Source organism: Gracilinanus agilis, chromosome 6 (genome assembly GCF_016433145.1).
Source record: "Gracilinanus agilis isolate LMUSP501 chromosome 6, AgileGrace, whole genome shotgun sequence".
Classification (NCBI taxonomy): Eukaryota; Metazoa; Chordata; class Mammalia; order Didelphimorphia; family Didelphidae; genus Gracilinanus; species Gracilinanus agilis.
The window spans coordinates 285725907-285741035 of record NC_058135.1 but is presented as its reverse complement, the minus strand read 5'-3'; the positions used below and the strand labels follow the sequence as shown (position 1 = coordinate 285741035).

General features: G+C 50.2%; 2 protein-coding genes across 2 annotated transcripts in view; one reads left to right on the top strand and one right to left on the bottom strand.

Moving 5' to 3' along the window:
• Positions 1-9536, top strand: part of HNRNPUL2 (heterogeneous nuclear ribonucleoprotein U like 2) — a 19230-nt gene extending 9694 nt beyond the window's left edge. Inside the window, exons 2-15 of the mRNA XM_044682014.1 lie at positions 1-101; positions 2680-2815; positions 3078-3154; positions 3371-3510; positions 3752-3842; positions 3958-4070; positions 4521-4784; positions 4974-5096; positions 5369-5497; positions 5694-5862; positions 7503-7703; positions 8492-8565; positions 8853-8960; positions 9054-9536. Coding sequence (XP_044537949.1) covers positions 1-101; positions 2680-2815; positions 3078-3154; positions 3371-3510; positions 3752-3842; positions 3958-4070; positions 4521-4784; positions 4974-5096; positions 5369-5497; positions 5694-5862; positions 7503-7703; positions 8492-8565; positions 8853-8960; positions 9054-9125 — 1798 coding nt within the window. The 3' untranslated portion in view covers positions 9126-9536. The remainder of the gene's footprint in view (positions 102-2679; positions 2816-3077; positions 3155-3370; positions 3511-3751; positions 3843-3957; positions 4071-4520; positions 4785-4973; positions 5097-5368; positions 5498-5693; positions 5863-7502; positions 7704-8491; positions 8566-8852; positions 8961-9053) is intronic.
• A 2751-nt stretch (positions 9537-12287) lies between these two features.
• GNG3 (G protein subunit gamma 3) lies at positions 12288-12971 on the bottom strand. Its single transcript, XM_044681211.1, has 2 exons — positions 12873-12971; positions 12288-12608 (listed from the first exon to the last, which is right to left on the bottom strand). Exons 1-2 carry the CDS (start codon positions 12969-12971, stop codon positions 12480-12482), a joined length of 228 nt encoding a protein of 75 aa, XP_044537146.1. The 3' UTR covers positions 12288-12479.
• Between the last annotated feature and the right edge of the window lie 2158 nt (positions 12972-15129).

Here is a 15129-nt window from a genome sequence, read left to right as displayed (position 1 = left end):
GGGTGTTGGGGAGGCGGAGCCCGAGGCCGAAGCGGCCCTGGCCCCAGACGACCAGCGCGACCAAGAGCCCGCAACCAAGGCCGGCGACGACGACGAGCCGGGTGAGCCTTAGCGGCGGCCCCGCCGGCAGTTAGACCGCGCCCGACAGCGGCCCTTAGGATCCCTTGCAGTAAAGGGGGGGGGGGCTTTGGGTTAGGGGGACTTGCAAGGTCGCATCTTGACCTCGGGATCCCCTGCTCTAAAAAGGGGGGCGCGGGGTTTGGGGGACTTGCAAAGTCTTGTTCCTTTGCGCGGGTCTCTAGTTCCCCATAGGAGAGGGAGCTGTGTTGGGGGTGGCTTGCAAGGTCGCATCCTGGTCTCGATTTCTCCTGCTGTAAAAAGGGAGGGTGCGGCACTGGGGGCGTTTCAAGGGAGCCTCCCGGCTTTGGGTTCCCAGGCTGTCAAAAGGCAGACATCGGTGGACTGGGTGGGTTTGCAAGGCTGCGCCCCCAGGGCAGGCCTCAATTTTTCCTGCTATAAAAGGGAGGGGACCACTGGACTTGCAAAGTCGAACCCCCCCTCTGAGGGCCTAGATTTCCCTTTTAGTAAAAGGGGAGGGGTACTCTGTGTAGGTGGGCGCCAAAGCCTCTTCTTTTTCTCCTCTATAAAATCTGTGGTTTATGCTAAATGCTCTCCAAGCCTCTCTTCCCCTTCATTATTATCATTAAAGGGTCTCTCTTAAGGGGTGGTGGGGCACTTGTACTGGCCTTGATTTCTTCCAGATAAAAAAGAGTAACTAGTTTTTTGGGGAGTTGAGGGTTAGCTTTAGTCATTTGTAATTCAAACATGCAAACCTCTTCCACCTTCTGAGCTGTTTCCCTCCCCTTGTGCAGGCCCTGGTCCTAGCCCTTATCCAGGTCTCCCTGTCAGTCAGTGGGCTGGACCAAAAAAGTCCTCCTAGTCCTGGCTCCAGGTGTGAAGAGAGAGTCTCTAAGGCTCTTGCCAGCTCCCAGGTGGTGATCTCCCAAGGGTCTCCTTTCCAACCACAGGGATGTTATTGCAGTAGTCTGCTGGGCCTCTGTGGTCCCTCCCTGCCCACCCTGGGATGGATCTCTTTTGCCTGAATTAGCTGTGGAGCATCGGCCTTCTGGAGCTCCCAAGGAGGGAAGTTCATCAGGAAAAATGTGGTTTTCCTGACTAGCCTGTCCCCCATGGGCCTGCTGAGTGTGGCATCTGGGCAATCAAGAAACTGATGTCTACTGGAGCAGAGGCATCAGCCACTGTCATCCTCCTTCCAATGGGGTGTCAGGTTTAATAGTTAACCAGTGGAACAGAAACTTCATCGATTGCTTTGGGGCAGGCTAGTTAATAATGCTACTAAGACTAGGGCTTTCCCTTTCACTTCTCCTGTTTAAATGGAAACCTTTGAATAAGATACCAGACAGGGATATCTATGAGATCTTTACTTTTTGTGAGTTATCCTTTTAAATATTCTGGGTTTCTTGCTCCTTGAAATGAAGCTGATCAAGCTGCCATGGGGTAGGCTGGCTAACCTCAAGTATCAGCCAGGTTACCCCAAGGAAACAGTGACCTTTTAGTGTTGGAAGTGACTAGGTGATCTGATTGAATGGATCAGGAAACATCTGACTCAGTCCACAGGCAGGAACTGGGGAGCTGTTTCCAAATGGGTCTTGGAGAGTGGGCCACTATGCTCCTCAGCACCCTTTGAGCCAGGACCAGCTCTTTTTTAAGGCAGAAATCCGAATGGGTATAGTTTTGAGCCTTTTAAAATAAATACTTGCAGGTTCCCTTAGATTAACTAATTAATTAAGCATCTCCTATTATAATACTGTATTAGGCACTGAATATATACAAATGTAAAAAACAAACCCCTGCAGCACAGTTGATTAATATTCAGTAGCTCAGAATATAAATTAATCATTTAGCTCCTGTCAGTTGAAGGAAGGTTTAGGTGACCACATGCTAATGAATAGAACATACATTGGGATCTCTTTTTTCCATAATGTGTATCTTCATGTAACTTTTTTAAAAACCCAGTTTATTGTTTTAAAAATTAGCAATTGGGTGCTAAAAACAAGAAAACACCTTCCCACCCCAAATTGTATGTTCTAAATCTGTAGCATTATTTATGGGTCTCTTGTGACTTGTGCTTTGCCCTCACAACTTTCACTAAAAAACCATGGTAAAAATATAGCCTTTTGTATCATGCACCTGGATCCATCTGCTATTTGTAGTGAAGCTGTGGCCACACATTCTTAAATTGGAGGAGGAGGTTTTTTTTTTTTAATTAAGGCATATTTGTCAGCAAACTTAAGTGTTTGAGCTTAAACTTTCCTGTTGGAATCCCAAGTATGGTGTGACCATATCCTATATATTCAGGTGTGACCTGAACTGTAAATTTTTAATTTTTGAAATTTAATTTAATTTTTTAATGTGCATGTTTATCCTGGTTAATTTAGGCAGCTGAACAAAAAACTCACATGAATTTTTAAAATTTATCGTACTTAGTCATCTCTAACATATAAACTTGCAAAATTCTGGACAGTAGTGATAAGACTTCCTTTGGTCCTGGAAGTAGTGGGGCTACTCTTCTGTCATTCTGGAATATTATAGTTGATTTAGGAGAGTTCCTTTTCATTGGGTTAAAATGACTTAATTTTCCTTCCTTTCTGTCTGTAGGAGATGAGGAGGATAGTGAGAAGTCAAAACCCACCGGTTCTGATGGAGAGCGCCGTGGGGTAAAAAGACAACGAGACGAGAAGGAAGAACATGGCAGGGCTTACTATGAGTTCCGAGAGGAGGCATATCACAGTCGGTGAGAGTGAGCTCCCCTTTGACGCATGGGACTCCTGCCAGGCCCGGGATAGATAGAGCTGGTGTCAGTGGAACTAGTTGGATTTTAGGTGCTTCATTTGAATCGGGCTCATTGGACCTTCTCCTCAACTGAATGCCACTTTCTGCTGAGATTTGACCCACTGAGCTTGAAGTTGACTTTTTTCATTGGATGCAGCCTCATCTGAATATGGATCAGAGAAGTCGCATAGTTGGCCACAACTGTTTTTTTCTCTCACGTGTAGCTCAAAGTCTCCACCACCCCCTGAAGAAGAGGCCAAAGATGAGGAAGAAGATCCGACGATTGTGAGCCTAGACACATGTATGTAGGAGACAGAAGGGTGGGAGGTGTTGACCAGAAGGCTGTCTGTCTCCTCTGTGATTTTAGAAATTAGTTTGTTGTCTGGGCACAGAACTCACTGGGAGGTTCAGCATATGAGGGCCTTGCTGCACCTATTCCCACTGGAGTCAAAATGGCTATAATTGGGTGGTGGTGTTGATTCCCACTGCAGTGACTTCATCTCTTCCTTCCCAACAGATACCTCGGATCTACATTTCCAAGTGAGCAAAGACCGTTATGGAGGCCAGCCACTTTTCTCTGAGAAATTTCCCACCCTTTGGTCCGGAGCAAGGAGCACATATGGCGTGACGAAGGGCAAAGTCTGTTTTGAGGCCAAGGTGGGGCAATAGCTCATGAGGGTCATTCTTTATCCTCTTACCTTTCCAGTGAGAGTCTCGCCAAAGGTCTGGGCATCAGCTGGGTCCATGGCACTCCCACAAGTCTCCCAGAATGAGCCTCCTTGGTCAGCTGTGCTGCTTCGGAGTTTTAGGCGCTGTGGGGGTGTCAGTTCTTCTCTCGGGTCTGGGTGTTGCTTGTGGGGCTGACCCAGACCAAGGCTTCCGTTTCTGATTTGGGCAGGTAACCCAGAATCTACCCTTGAAGGAAGGCTGCACAGAAGTTTCCCTTCTTCGAGTTGGATGGTCTGTCGACTTCTCCCGCCCACAGCTTGGTAAAATCCCTTTTTCCCCTTAACCTCATACTGGAGCTGTCCTGTGAGTCTCTTATGTGGGAAGTCGGAGAGGGAGGGGGTCTTCTGGGTGGGTAACTCTGCTCCTCTGTTCTAGGTGAAGATGAATTTTCTTACGGCTTCGATGGCCGGGGGCTAAAGGCAGAAAATGGGCAGTTTGAGGAGTATGGCCAGGCCTTTGGGGAAAATGATGTCATTGGCTGCTTTGCTGTAAGTCTTTCTGAGAGCAGGCCATTGATTGAAGGATATAGGAAGCAAGGGCATGGTGCTGGGGGATCCTTTGTCTGTGAGGTGCCTATCTTCCTGACTGGCCAACAGGGTTTGCTTCAGCCAGGCCTTTTGCTTCTTTTACTTTTTATTTCTTAAACCCTTACCTTTGGCCTTAAAATTGATAAGAGTGTTAAGGGCTAAACATTTGGGGATAAGTGACTTGCCCAGGGTCATACAGCTAGGAAGTGTGTCAACCAGGAGCTCTCATCTCTGGCTTAGCTATCCACTGAGCCACCTAGCTGCCTCGGTCCCTTTGCTTCTAAATCAGGGGCTTTGTGCAGCAGCTTGATTAAAGGAGAATTGAGCTCCAGAAGCATTTTTTTCTTCCTTGTACTCAAATACTGGGCAACCAACTGAAATCATTGTATGTTTGCTGCTTGTTCATCACAGAATTTTAAAAGTGAGGAGGTGGAACTCTCTTTCTCTAAAAATGGAGATGATCTGGGTATAGCTTTCCGAGTTAGCAAGGAGTCTTTGAACGAGCGGGCCCTCCTGCCTCATGTCCTCTGCAAAAACTGTGTGGTAGAACTCAACTTTGGTCAAAAGGAGGAGCCCTTCTTCCCCTCTGCTGAGGAGTTTGTGTTCATCCATGCCGTCCCTGTGGAGGATCGAGTTCGAACTGTACTGCCCCCTAAGACTATGGAGGAGTGTGAGGTAAGGACACTGGGTAGTTGGCTGGGCATGGGGGGTGGGGGGATGTTGCTACAGTCAAAGGGTGGCACCAACCAACCTTGTTCCTCAAAGCTATGGTTGGGGGAAGAGTTGAGCCCTACTATGTCCTAGAATGCTTTCCTTCTTGTGTTTCCTTTTCCCCAATATAAATTGGGCACTACTGCTTTGCAGGTATTACTGATGGTGGGACTACCTGGGTCTGGAAAAACCCAGTGGGCATTGAAACATGCACAAGATAATCCTGAGAAAAGATACAATGTCCTGGGAGCTGAGACTGTGCTCAATCAAATGAGGGTAAGCCCCTGCTCTGATCTCCCTCACCCCCACCCCCACCCCCAGACCCTTTGTGCTCAAGGCCTTGGGACAGTTCCTATCCTTGTTGGGATTGTCCCCTCAGCTTGGGGAGATGTTCTAGAGGTGGAGAAGGGAGCCTGCCCTCTCTGTGGAAGCTGACTGTATCAGAGAGGGTGATGGAGAGCTAAGCATGTGGGCAAGAGGCTTCCCGGAGCCCTAACTCTTCATTTTCTGTTTCTCTCCCCACCTTTCCAATCCCTTGGCCTTGTCAGATGAAGGGGCCTGAGGAACCCGAGATGGATCCCAAGAGTAGAGACCTCTTAGTCCAGCAAGCCTCCCAGTGCCTTAGCAAGCTGGTCCAGGTAGCTTCAAGGACCAGAAGGAACATCATCCTTGACCAGGTATTTTTCATGCAAGTAGTAGGGTAGGCTTTGCATGCAATCAGAGCTCTGGAAATCTTAGACCCCTGGGAAAGGGGGATTATGTTGGGGGATCTAGAAGTCCTGTGGCCAGTCTGCTTCTGGAAAATCCTGCCTCTGGGCTGTGGCTACACCAGCCCAGGCTAAAGTTGACATGGCTCTGATCTCTCTGTCCTAGTGTAACGTCTATAACTCTGGCCAGCGGCGAAAGCTGCTCCTATTTAAGACCTTTTCTCGAAAAGTGGTGGTGATTGTCCCCAATGAAGAAGACTGGAAAAAGAGGCTGGAACTGAGAAAAGAGGTGGAGGGAGATGATGTGCCTGAGACAGTCATGCTGGAGATGAAAGGTGGGCTTTGGGGATGATAACATCTCTGATTGGTAGGAGGAAGGAATTGTGGAAATCCAGAATTGGAACTGAAGGAAGGTTTTTATTGTGTCCATAAGAACTTGGCTGCAATAGCTTTTAGACTACATTCTTGTCCAAAGATTGGGTTTCAAGTTGTTGCTTATGGGGACAAGGTAAATAGAAGGTGATGGTTGACATCTTGTCTAGAAGTGGTCACAGAAAACTGCCCAGGAAAGGTGGGGGTTCTTGTTGGGGATGATCCCTGGCCAGGCAGGGTCTTTGGCTATTGGACTGACATGTCAGTACCATGTGTGGTCCTTAGTACTGGCCTTCGCAGGGCAGTTAGTCAAGAGGCCTTGGGAAGTACCCAGTCTACTTGGAAAGGCATCTAGACAGAGGTAACATTCTCGGTCAGTTACTGTAAAATGTGAGTGTTTTTACATCTTGCCTGTGTTAGTGGACTTGAGTCCAGAGATCACCGTAGTTAGGGTTATTTCTGACCTCTCTGGAATCTGGTTGTTCCTCTGAATAAAATGATTGGTCAGTGCATGGGATACCTGTCTGAATTAGGCTTAGATGGGTAAATAAAAAAGCCAAATTGATTACTTTAGGCTTCCCTCCAAGGTCACATACCCCAGAACACCTTGATTCCTGGAGCAATGCCATGGCCGCTGGCTTTTTTTTTTTTAAAGTTAAGATTCTTGATCTCAGTCTCTCAAGAAACTGATTATGAGGGGAAATGGCTCAAAAACAGAATGTGCTTCCCCAGAAGTGGGCATTAGAAGTACTCCTCCTACTCACTTCCCACCCTAGCCCAAGACTCCTGGATGGGAGTGAATGCTTTTTATGTGGCTAATTTCTCTTGAACTTCTTGGAAAGGTTTGCTTCTAAGCATGTGAATTAGCCAAGAACAGTCACTGCTGCTTCTATGTGGGCAGCTTTAGTTTGGTTTTCTCTTCATTTCAGTTTGTCCTTTAAAAGCATGGAGACCATGATCTCATAAGGGAAAGGACCCTAGGGATTGAGTCCCATCCTTTTATTTTATTTTCTTTAGGAGCCTGGGTGGCTGGGGGATATATGAAAGGCTTTTTTTTTTTAATTTGAAATTTTTTTATCGATTAATTTAGAATATTTTCCCATGGTTACATGATTCATGTTCTTTCCTTCCCCTCCTCCCACCCTACCCCCCAACCCCATAGCCAACGAGCAATTCCACTGGGTTTTACGTGTGTCATTGATCAAGACCTATTTCCATATTATTAATATTTGCATTAGGGCAATCACTTAGAGTCTACATCCCCAATCATATCCCCATCGAGCCATGTGATCAAGCAGTTGTTTTTCTTCTGTGTTTCTACTTCCACAATTCTTTTCTCTGCCATCCCTTTATTTAATAGCTGTGTAAATGGAAACCAGGGAGATAGGCTTTCATGTCTGTCTCTATTCGAAGAGTGCCTTAAACCTGACTAATCCAGATTTAAGGTCAGCCTTTAGTAGAATTTAAGGTTTTATCTGTGTAGGGGGGTGGGTTGTGCTAGCTGGACCCCTCTGTTATGGAATTTTTTTAAAGGAAGAAAAAAGAGCCCAGATCATCTATTTTTCTCTAAGCCTCCCCAATCCCTTTTTTAAAAAATTCATAGCCAATTTCTCTCTGCCTGAAAAATGTGACTATATGGAGGAGGTGACCTTTGGGGAGCTGGAGAAAGAGGAGGCCCAGCCTCTGGTCACCAAGTACAAGGAGGAGGCCAGGAGGCTGCTGCCCCCTTCAGAAAAGCGCACAAACCGCCGCAACAACCGCAACAAGCGAAACCGGCAGAGCCGGAGCCGTGGCCAAGGATACGGTGAGTGGGGGCCACTGCTGCCACCGCCCAGCAGGGCTGGCTGGGGAACAGGGGGCACATCCTGGGGATCTTGGAAGGAAGAACAGTCAGCCTGCTGGCCCCTATCTGCTTCCACCCCTGGGTGGCTGACCTTGTGGGGCAGGGAGGAGGGCTGCTCTGCTCCTTTTTCCTCTGGGTGCCCTCTGAGCCTCTGCCCAGGCTCCTGGCTGTCGTGGTGACTTCAGGGAAAGGGGATGGCCCTGGTCTCTGGCCCTCATGTTCCTGTGCAGCTGGGAGCTCATCTCTCAGGAGTGAGCTTTCCATCTGCCACTTGGGCTTGAACAATCTGTCTGTTGTAAAGTGTCATTCTGCTCTGGTTGGAGCAGGGAGGAAACTGAAGTTGGGGTGTCAGTAGCCAAGCTGGGATGGCCCCTTACTGCCCTCGGCTCGCTAGCCTGCTAAGGATGCCCTGACTGCGCTGCCTTTTTTATACCTTCCCCTGTAATTGGGGGGAGGTGTTGACCCCGCATTTCTCAGTCCCTTTGGTCCTCTGGATGGCAGGGGTTCTGTCATTTGCCTCATCCTGCCTGATGCCATTGCTCTGTCCTCTTACACAGCTAGTAGAAGTGAAGGAGGAGCTGCCCAATTAGGATAATCCTCTGCCCTCTGGCGGACAGGGTCTTCAGAGTTAGCCCACCAAACATTCCCCCAGAACCTTCTTTTGGGTTCCAGCTCTTTTTCTTTCTGCTTCCCCTGGAGCCAAGAGCCCCAGGCAGCTGTCTGAGAGCTGTTCTCCATTTCTCTTCCAGTCGGCGGGCAGCGCCGGGGCTACGACAACCGGGCCTATGGGCAGCAGTACTGGGGGCAGTCTGGAAGCAGAGGGGTGAGTGTAGCTCTCCTCCGGCTCCTCCCTCCTGGCAGGACTACTGACTAGATTGTAAGCTCCTCGAGGGCAGGGATTCTCTGTCTTCTTTGGATCTCAGCCTCTGACACAATGACTTGCACATAGTCAGAGGTGCTTAGTGTTGGATTTCTTTTGGCTTGGGGGGGCCTTATTGGGAAATGGCCATCTCCGCAGCTGGTTCCTTCTAAGCTGTCTCTGGCCAAGGTGCTGGAAGTCCATAGGTGGTCCGCCTTACCCCTCTTCCACCCTCTCTCCCTCTCCCTCAGGGTTACCGTAACTTCTACGATCGCTATCGGGGAGACTATGACCGATTCTATGGCCGAGACTATGATTACAATAGATACAGGGATTACTACCGGCAGTACAACCGGGAGGTGAGTGGGCAGGAGGGACTCAGGCTGAGTGGGAGGAGGGATGCTTGGCAGCCTGGCTCTGAGTGACCGGGCTGTGTCCCCCCTCTCTTCTAGTGGCAGAGCTACTATTACCAGGACCGAGACCGCTATTACAGGAACTACTATGGCTACCAAGGTTACCGGTGAAGGCCTGGTCACTGATGCCCACTGGCCACAAGGAGTGGAACCTTGGCCCCCGAGACACAACCAATGACAAATGGGCAGGGGGGAGGGCGGGAGGGGTGCCGAGGAAGGGGAAGAAGGCAAACCAAGAAAAACTGTACATTTTTTTAAAAAAAAGTTTGTTGAAAAGAATATTGTCTTATTCTATAAAACATTTCAAACCTAGTTAGACATTTGTAATCCAAAACCTTTGCTCATGACGCAGTGCTGGGGGATGCCTGTCCTGTCCTTGTAATGAATGGGACTGGACAAGCCCTGACCGACTTCGGACATCCTGACGCAGCTGGGCTGGCGACTAGGCAGGGGAAAGGCCCTTAGGGCTGGGGCCACAATGAAAATAAACGATTGGCTCTTCTCAGTCATTTGCACCACTAACTGCTTGTATCTTCTTTACTGGCCTTTCCCTCTTGGGATGTCTGGTCTGGTCTGGTGGGCTAGAGGCCAGTGTGCCCTGATCTCCCAGTCGTGTGCTATAGTTGTTGGCCAAGGTCTAGAAACTGTTGATTCAGCAACTGTTGTGTGGGATCCCTAGAGTCATTGAGGCAAGGTCAGCTTGGATTTAGAGCAGAATGGCTTGGTTCTTTGTTAATGCATTTTCCTGAAAACTTGGTAATCAGTAGTGTCAGGATAGGGTGGAGAAGAGGGTGTGCTGTGCCCATATCTGTCTTCCAAGCTTCTGTCAGGGATGCCCTCAGAAGCCCCCCTGGGCAGTGTCTACCTTCTGGAGTGGTGGAAGAGGGAGACATTTCCCAGGGTTCCACAAACATGCAGCAGGAATTCTCAGTTGTGTCTAGTGGTGAATCTTGTGAGTGACCAGCTGCTTGAGTTGAGTAGTAGTTCTTTGCTGTGTGGAGAGGGCTGTTCTCCTCTGTTGTGATGCCCAGTGGACCTAAGAAAAGGACTCAGCTGGGATGAGTGAAGGGAATGGGTGTGTGGGAGAGAGACCTCCCAGTGACTTGCTGTGACATTTCAGTGGGGCTATGTAGTTTGGATTGACCCATTTTCTATTGGTTCTTTACAAAATGGGATGAGGCTATTGGAAACTGGTCTAGGAGAGGTTAGGAGTATAGGATGGGACTATTGGTTCTGGATTTGGAACTGTTCCCCTTGAGTTTCCTGTCCTCCCTGCTCGGCATCCCTCTGCCACTGCCTGGGCTGGCCTAAGGGCAGCTGGCTTCACTGCCGTTCCCTGCCTGAGCATAGCACTGTGTGAGATTGTTTTAGGGGTATCTTCCCACCCCCTCTTGTTGCACTAAGACTGCTGGCACAGAGCCCAGTCTCAACACCGTGTCCCCTAAACTGGATCAGCCAGGAGCTGATGAGAGAAGCGTGGTGCTTTTAGTTCAGGCTAGGCATCTGGGCCCCTGATGTTGCCCAGTGACAGAGGCTGAAATTACTATCAAGAGGACCAGGGCTGGAGTCGAACACAGTGGTGGTCCAAACAAGGCCAGCCTTTGGGTAGGCTAACCCAGCTGAGGGTTAGAATTTGCTGCTCCCCACCTTGCATTTCCTTAGTGCTGCTGTGCTTTGTGAAATGTCTGGTGCTCTCCCACCACTACAGGATGGGCTGTGGACTGAGGGCTGGTGTGGCTGGAAGAAGGCCATTCAGAGAGAAGTGGGGAAAAGCAGAACTGTACCACCCTGGTCAATTCAAGCCAAGAGACCTTTTGTCAAAGCAGTAAATGTGTCTGGTTTAAAAAAATCATTTTAAGGGGAACAAAAACCATGGTTAATGGTTAACAGAAGACATCTCTGGCCTTGTTCTTCATAGAACACTTGTTTTATGTTTTTTTCTGAATGTCTGTCTTAGTTGCTGTAGATGGAAAAGCTTGTGAGAAGAAAAACAGAAACAAAGCCTGTGAATATTTTTACAAAACCTGTAAAATGTTATTGGACATGGCCAGTAAAAGGAAAAAAATGTCAATTGTGTCATTGTTTACAGCTGTAACTTCCCTCCCATTCTTTACAATGTTTTGGCGAAAATGTTGGCAACAATAGCGTCCAGTTTTAGAATAAATAACTGTTTGGAATGAATTCACCAGCTCTCCTCTGGTTGCCCTAACTTGCTCCTCTTCAGTGGATTTCCTCCGGGACTCTCCCACCTCCCGGCACCGAAAGGGGCTCACAGCTGGCGGCTCACAGCTGGCTTGTGCCTGACCGCCTCGCGCCCAGGGGGTGGGGGGATGCTGCAGCCTCAGGGGCAGGGCTCGGCCTGGATGCCAACCCCTCTCCAGAGTCCCCACGACCTGGCCAAGAGCCTTAGGCTGCTTGGTTGGGGGAGGTCGACCTGGGGTGTTCCCGCCCCCCACCCTCCAGCGGCCTGGGGGCGTGGAGTCGTTATTGGCAGTAGCGGACAGTTGGGGCCCTGCCCTCAGGATTCTCTTTTCAGGGCTGTTAATCCGTGTGGCCCCCTCTAGTGATCTAGCGATGTCCCTTCTCTCGGGCATCGTTCTCCTGGTCTATAAATTCCGGCCTTGGAAGCCTGCTGGCCGGGCGGGGCTTGCCTCCGCGGACGGCGCATGCGCAGGCCTGCCGCAGCCCTTTCTCCGCAGGAGGGGCGGGGCGGCGCTGGTGAATGCCCCGCCCTCGGCCCCCATGGCGCAGTCTGGGAGCCCCAGACCCACCCCCTTTCTCACGGGGCGGGGGCGGAGGGCCGCCATTTTGAGCACGAGCGCGGGCGGGCTGCTATCCGGGACGAGAGAAACTAGTCTGGGCGCCGCCATTTTAAGAATGGAACCCTCCGGGAACGTGCCCCGCCTGCCCAGTCGGGGCCATGTTGTCGCGGAGGTGGCTGCCCGTGGCGGCAGCCATCTTGGGGGAAGACGCGTCGCTACGGGGGAGGTCATTCTGGCGGCTATGCCCGCCCCTCCTGGGAGCTCCTCCCCCTCTCTTCCCTTTCCCTCCCCTCTGCGGGTTCCCCCCACCCTTGCTCTTCCCAGCCCGCCTCCGCCTCCACCCCCGCCCCCACAGTGCATCCCCTCTCTGCAGGGAGTCGGGTGGCTCCGCTCCGGCGCCCCAATCCCGGAGGCATAGCTTCTGGAGGTCCCGGCCTCCAGCGGTCAGTACGCGCAGACAATCAGGGAGGGACGCCAGAGCTCCGACCGAGAGCGAGTGCTTTTATTTCCCCTCCCCGTAATCCCCTCCATGGTCTGGGCCCCGGACTCGGGGGCAGTGCCCCTCGACTTCGCCCTGCTTGCAGCTGTCTGGGGTGGGAGAAGAGATGAGACGGGAGGCTGACTTGTGCTTCTGATGCCTTCGCGGGGTGGGCTTCAGTTTGGGAACCCGGAGCAGCTTCGGGGGCGGCGGGGATGCTGCAGCTCAGAGCAGGGCACAGAAGAACTTCTTCTCCCGGAAGGGGTTCTCCGAGGTGGGCACAGGAGTGATGAGGGGATCCTCACAGGCGTGGGCATCACAGTATGTCATCAGGTCAGCGGCTGCCTTGGATACCTGAGGCACCGCCAGGAGAAGCTGGGACTTCCGCTCCCAGGAGAAACCCACCAAAGGAAATCCCTGAGGTCCCCCGAGTCCTTGCTGCGCCCATAAAATTCCCTTGCCAACTACCCCTTTCCCCAGGTTGCCGGGGATAGCTTTGCCTCCACCCCAGGCTCCAAAGACAAGTCCCCTCTCCCCAGGACCCACAAGCGAAGAGGATCTTTGGAGAGATCCCACTGCTGAACCAGGCTAAGGAGGGAGGCACAGGGTCCCACCCACCTTTATCCGGCACATGCTGGCTTCTATCTTGAGCTGCTCCACCAATTTTCGGGCTTGCCCAATGCTCATGGTGCTGTTTACAGGGGTCTCTCCTTTCATCCTGGCCCTGAGAAAGCAGAAGGACAGCTCAGGGCATTGGGGGGGGGGGGGCAGAGCCCTGCTCTCACTGCGATAAGGAAGCAAGGAAGCCGCAAAGCCCAAAATGAACAGCATCCCCATGGGTCCTATCCTTGCCTGTTTCTTCCAAAAATCACAGGATCTCTGAACTAGAAAGGGGACCTCAGAGGCACCTAGTACAAGCCAGACCTAACCAGCAATCAGTCACCCCTTGGACTCTTGGACAAGTGGCCCTTGAGCTTCTGCGTACCCTCGAGAAGGGGTCAGAACATTTATCCCCTCTATGATTCCTTTCTGAGCCTCTCTTATCACTAAGGGTTTTGGAGTTAGGGTGGGGCTAGGGTGGGTGAGAACCGAGATTGTCAAATAATCCCCGTCCTTCTCCAAGAAAGAGCCTTTCCATCCAGCTCTGGCTTCAGTGGTCAGAATGGTTATGAGAAGGATATAGGAAGGCAATGAATTTACTGACTTCCCGTATCTATCCTTACCCAAACCTGTTAAAATTCAGCAAATGATTTATGGATCATTTTAATCAGGATTTTCTGAACGAATCAATCCTATTCCTGGCCCCTCCTCAGCATCCTCTTGAACTAGGAGAAAATACTGGGAGGGCCATGGAAAATATACCCCAAGAAATGACATTAGCCCTCATCCAGTGGGCGAAAGCCTGTCCCCTCCCCCACTAACTACTGACCTGATGCTTTAGTTGGCTGCAGATCCAGGGGGCTGAGGAAAACAGAGACCCTCTGGCTGAGGTGAGTGTCTCACCCTGTTGGTTTCTGATGCAGATGATAGAAATATGCTCAGAGGAGGAAAGCAGCAGTCCCTGACAAGGAAGAGAGCACTGGCCTCAGGTCCTCTGAGGGCTGGTCCCAAGTGAGACAGTGTTAGCACTGCCTTCCTGGACCGACCACTAGCACCTGAAGGATGAAGGATGCTAGAAGGAGTTGCTCCTATCCCGGAATGTACCAATCACCCAGCCAATGGGGGAGGCTGACAGCCAGCTCCTACCCCTGGTGGGCACCCTTCTTGAGTCAGTGACTACCTCCCTGCTCTCCCCTGCCCCAGGCACTCTGAAGTAAGAGTCAGAACGTTTCCAAGAGGTCCTGATACAAGCCAAGGCCAAGCCGACCTCCCCCGCCATCCCTGTGGTGGTCTGGGCCTATGGCATCTGCTGCAGTGGAGTCTGTATTGGGCTGCAGGGGACCCTGCTCATTTGGAAATCTGACATCAGCTGGGCGTTTACTCCCCCCCTCCCTTGTCCTTTCTTCCTCATTTTGCCTCAGCATTGTCATCCCCCTTAACTCTGATTTCCAGGGGCCCCACTTTCTTCTAAAACATAGGCTTGCTTACTTACAACTCCCTAAACTGAGTGTGAGATTACAGGTTTCACATAATGGTGTATATATGCTATGAGGCTCTGGCCTAAGATTTGGGGATACAAGGACAAAAACAGTCCCTTTCCTCATGGAGTTTCTATTCCACTGTCAGAGATCAAGGTCAGTCCCACTCATTTTATATATGGCAAAGTGAAAACCCAGAGAGGTTAATAGAGTTATTGAGCACTTTATAGACATTTTCATTTGAGTCTCATACTTAGTCAAGCTATTTACTAAAAGACTAAGATGCTTCACAAACTTCACTAAGTTCAAAGGCTTTAAAGGCAAAATGTAAATTGCTTCTCATCCCTTTCAAGGATCAATTCTGTGAGGTAGATAGAAAATGGAGGTGGGAGTACTGTGGATATTATTTCCATTTTGTAGATGAGGGAACTTGAGCCCTGACTGGTGAAATGAGACATAGTCAATGTGTTCATAAAAGCCAAGATTTGAACCTCAGGGCTCCCAAATTCATCATTTGATTCAATTCAATAAACATTAAGCACCTACCTACTCTGTTCCTGGCATGGTGCTGAACACTGGGGCTACAGAAAGAGGCAAAAGACAGTCCCTGCCCTCCAAGAGCTTCCAATCTAATGAGAGAAACTACATGTAAATAAATCTATACAAAACAAGCTTTTACAAGATAAAAGGAAATAACCAAAGGAAGGCACTAGGATTTCAAAAGACTGGAAGCTTCTAGTTGAAGGTGGGATTTTAGTTGGGACTTAAAGGAAGCCCTGGAGATCAGTGGTGGGGTC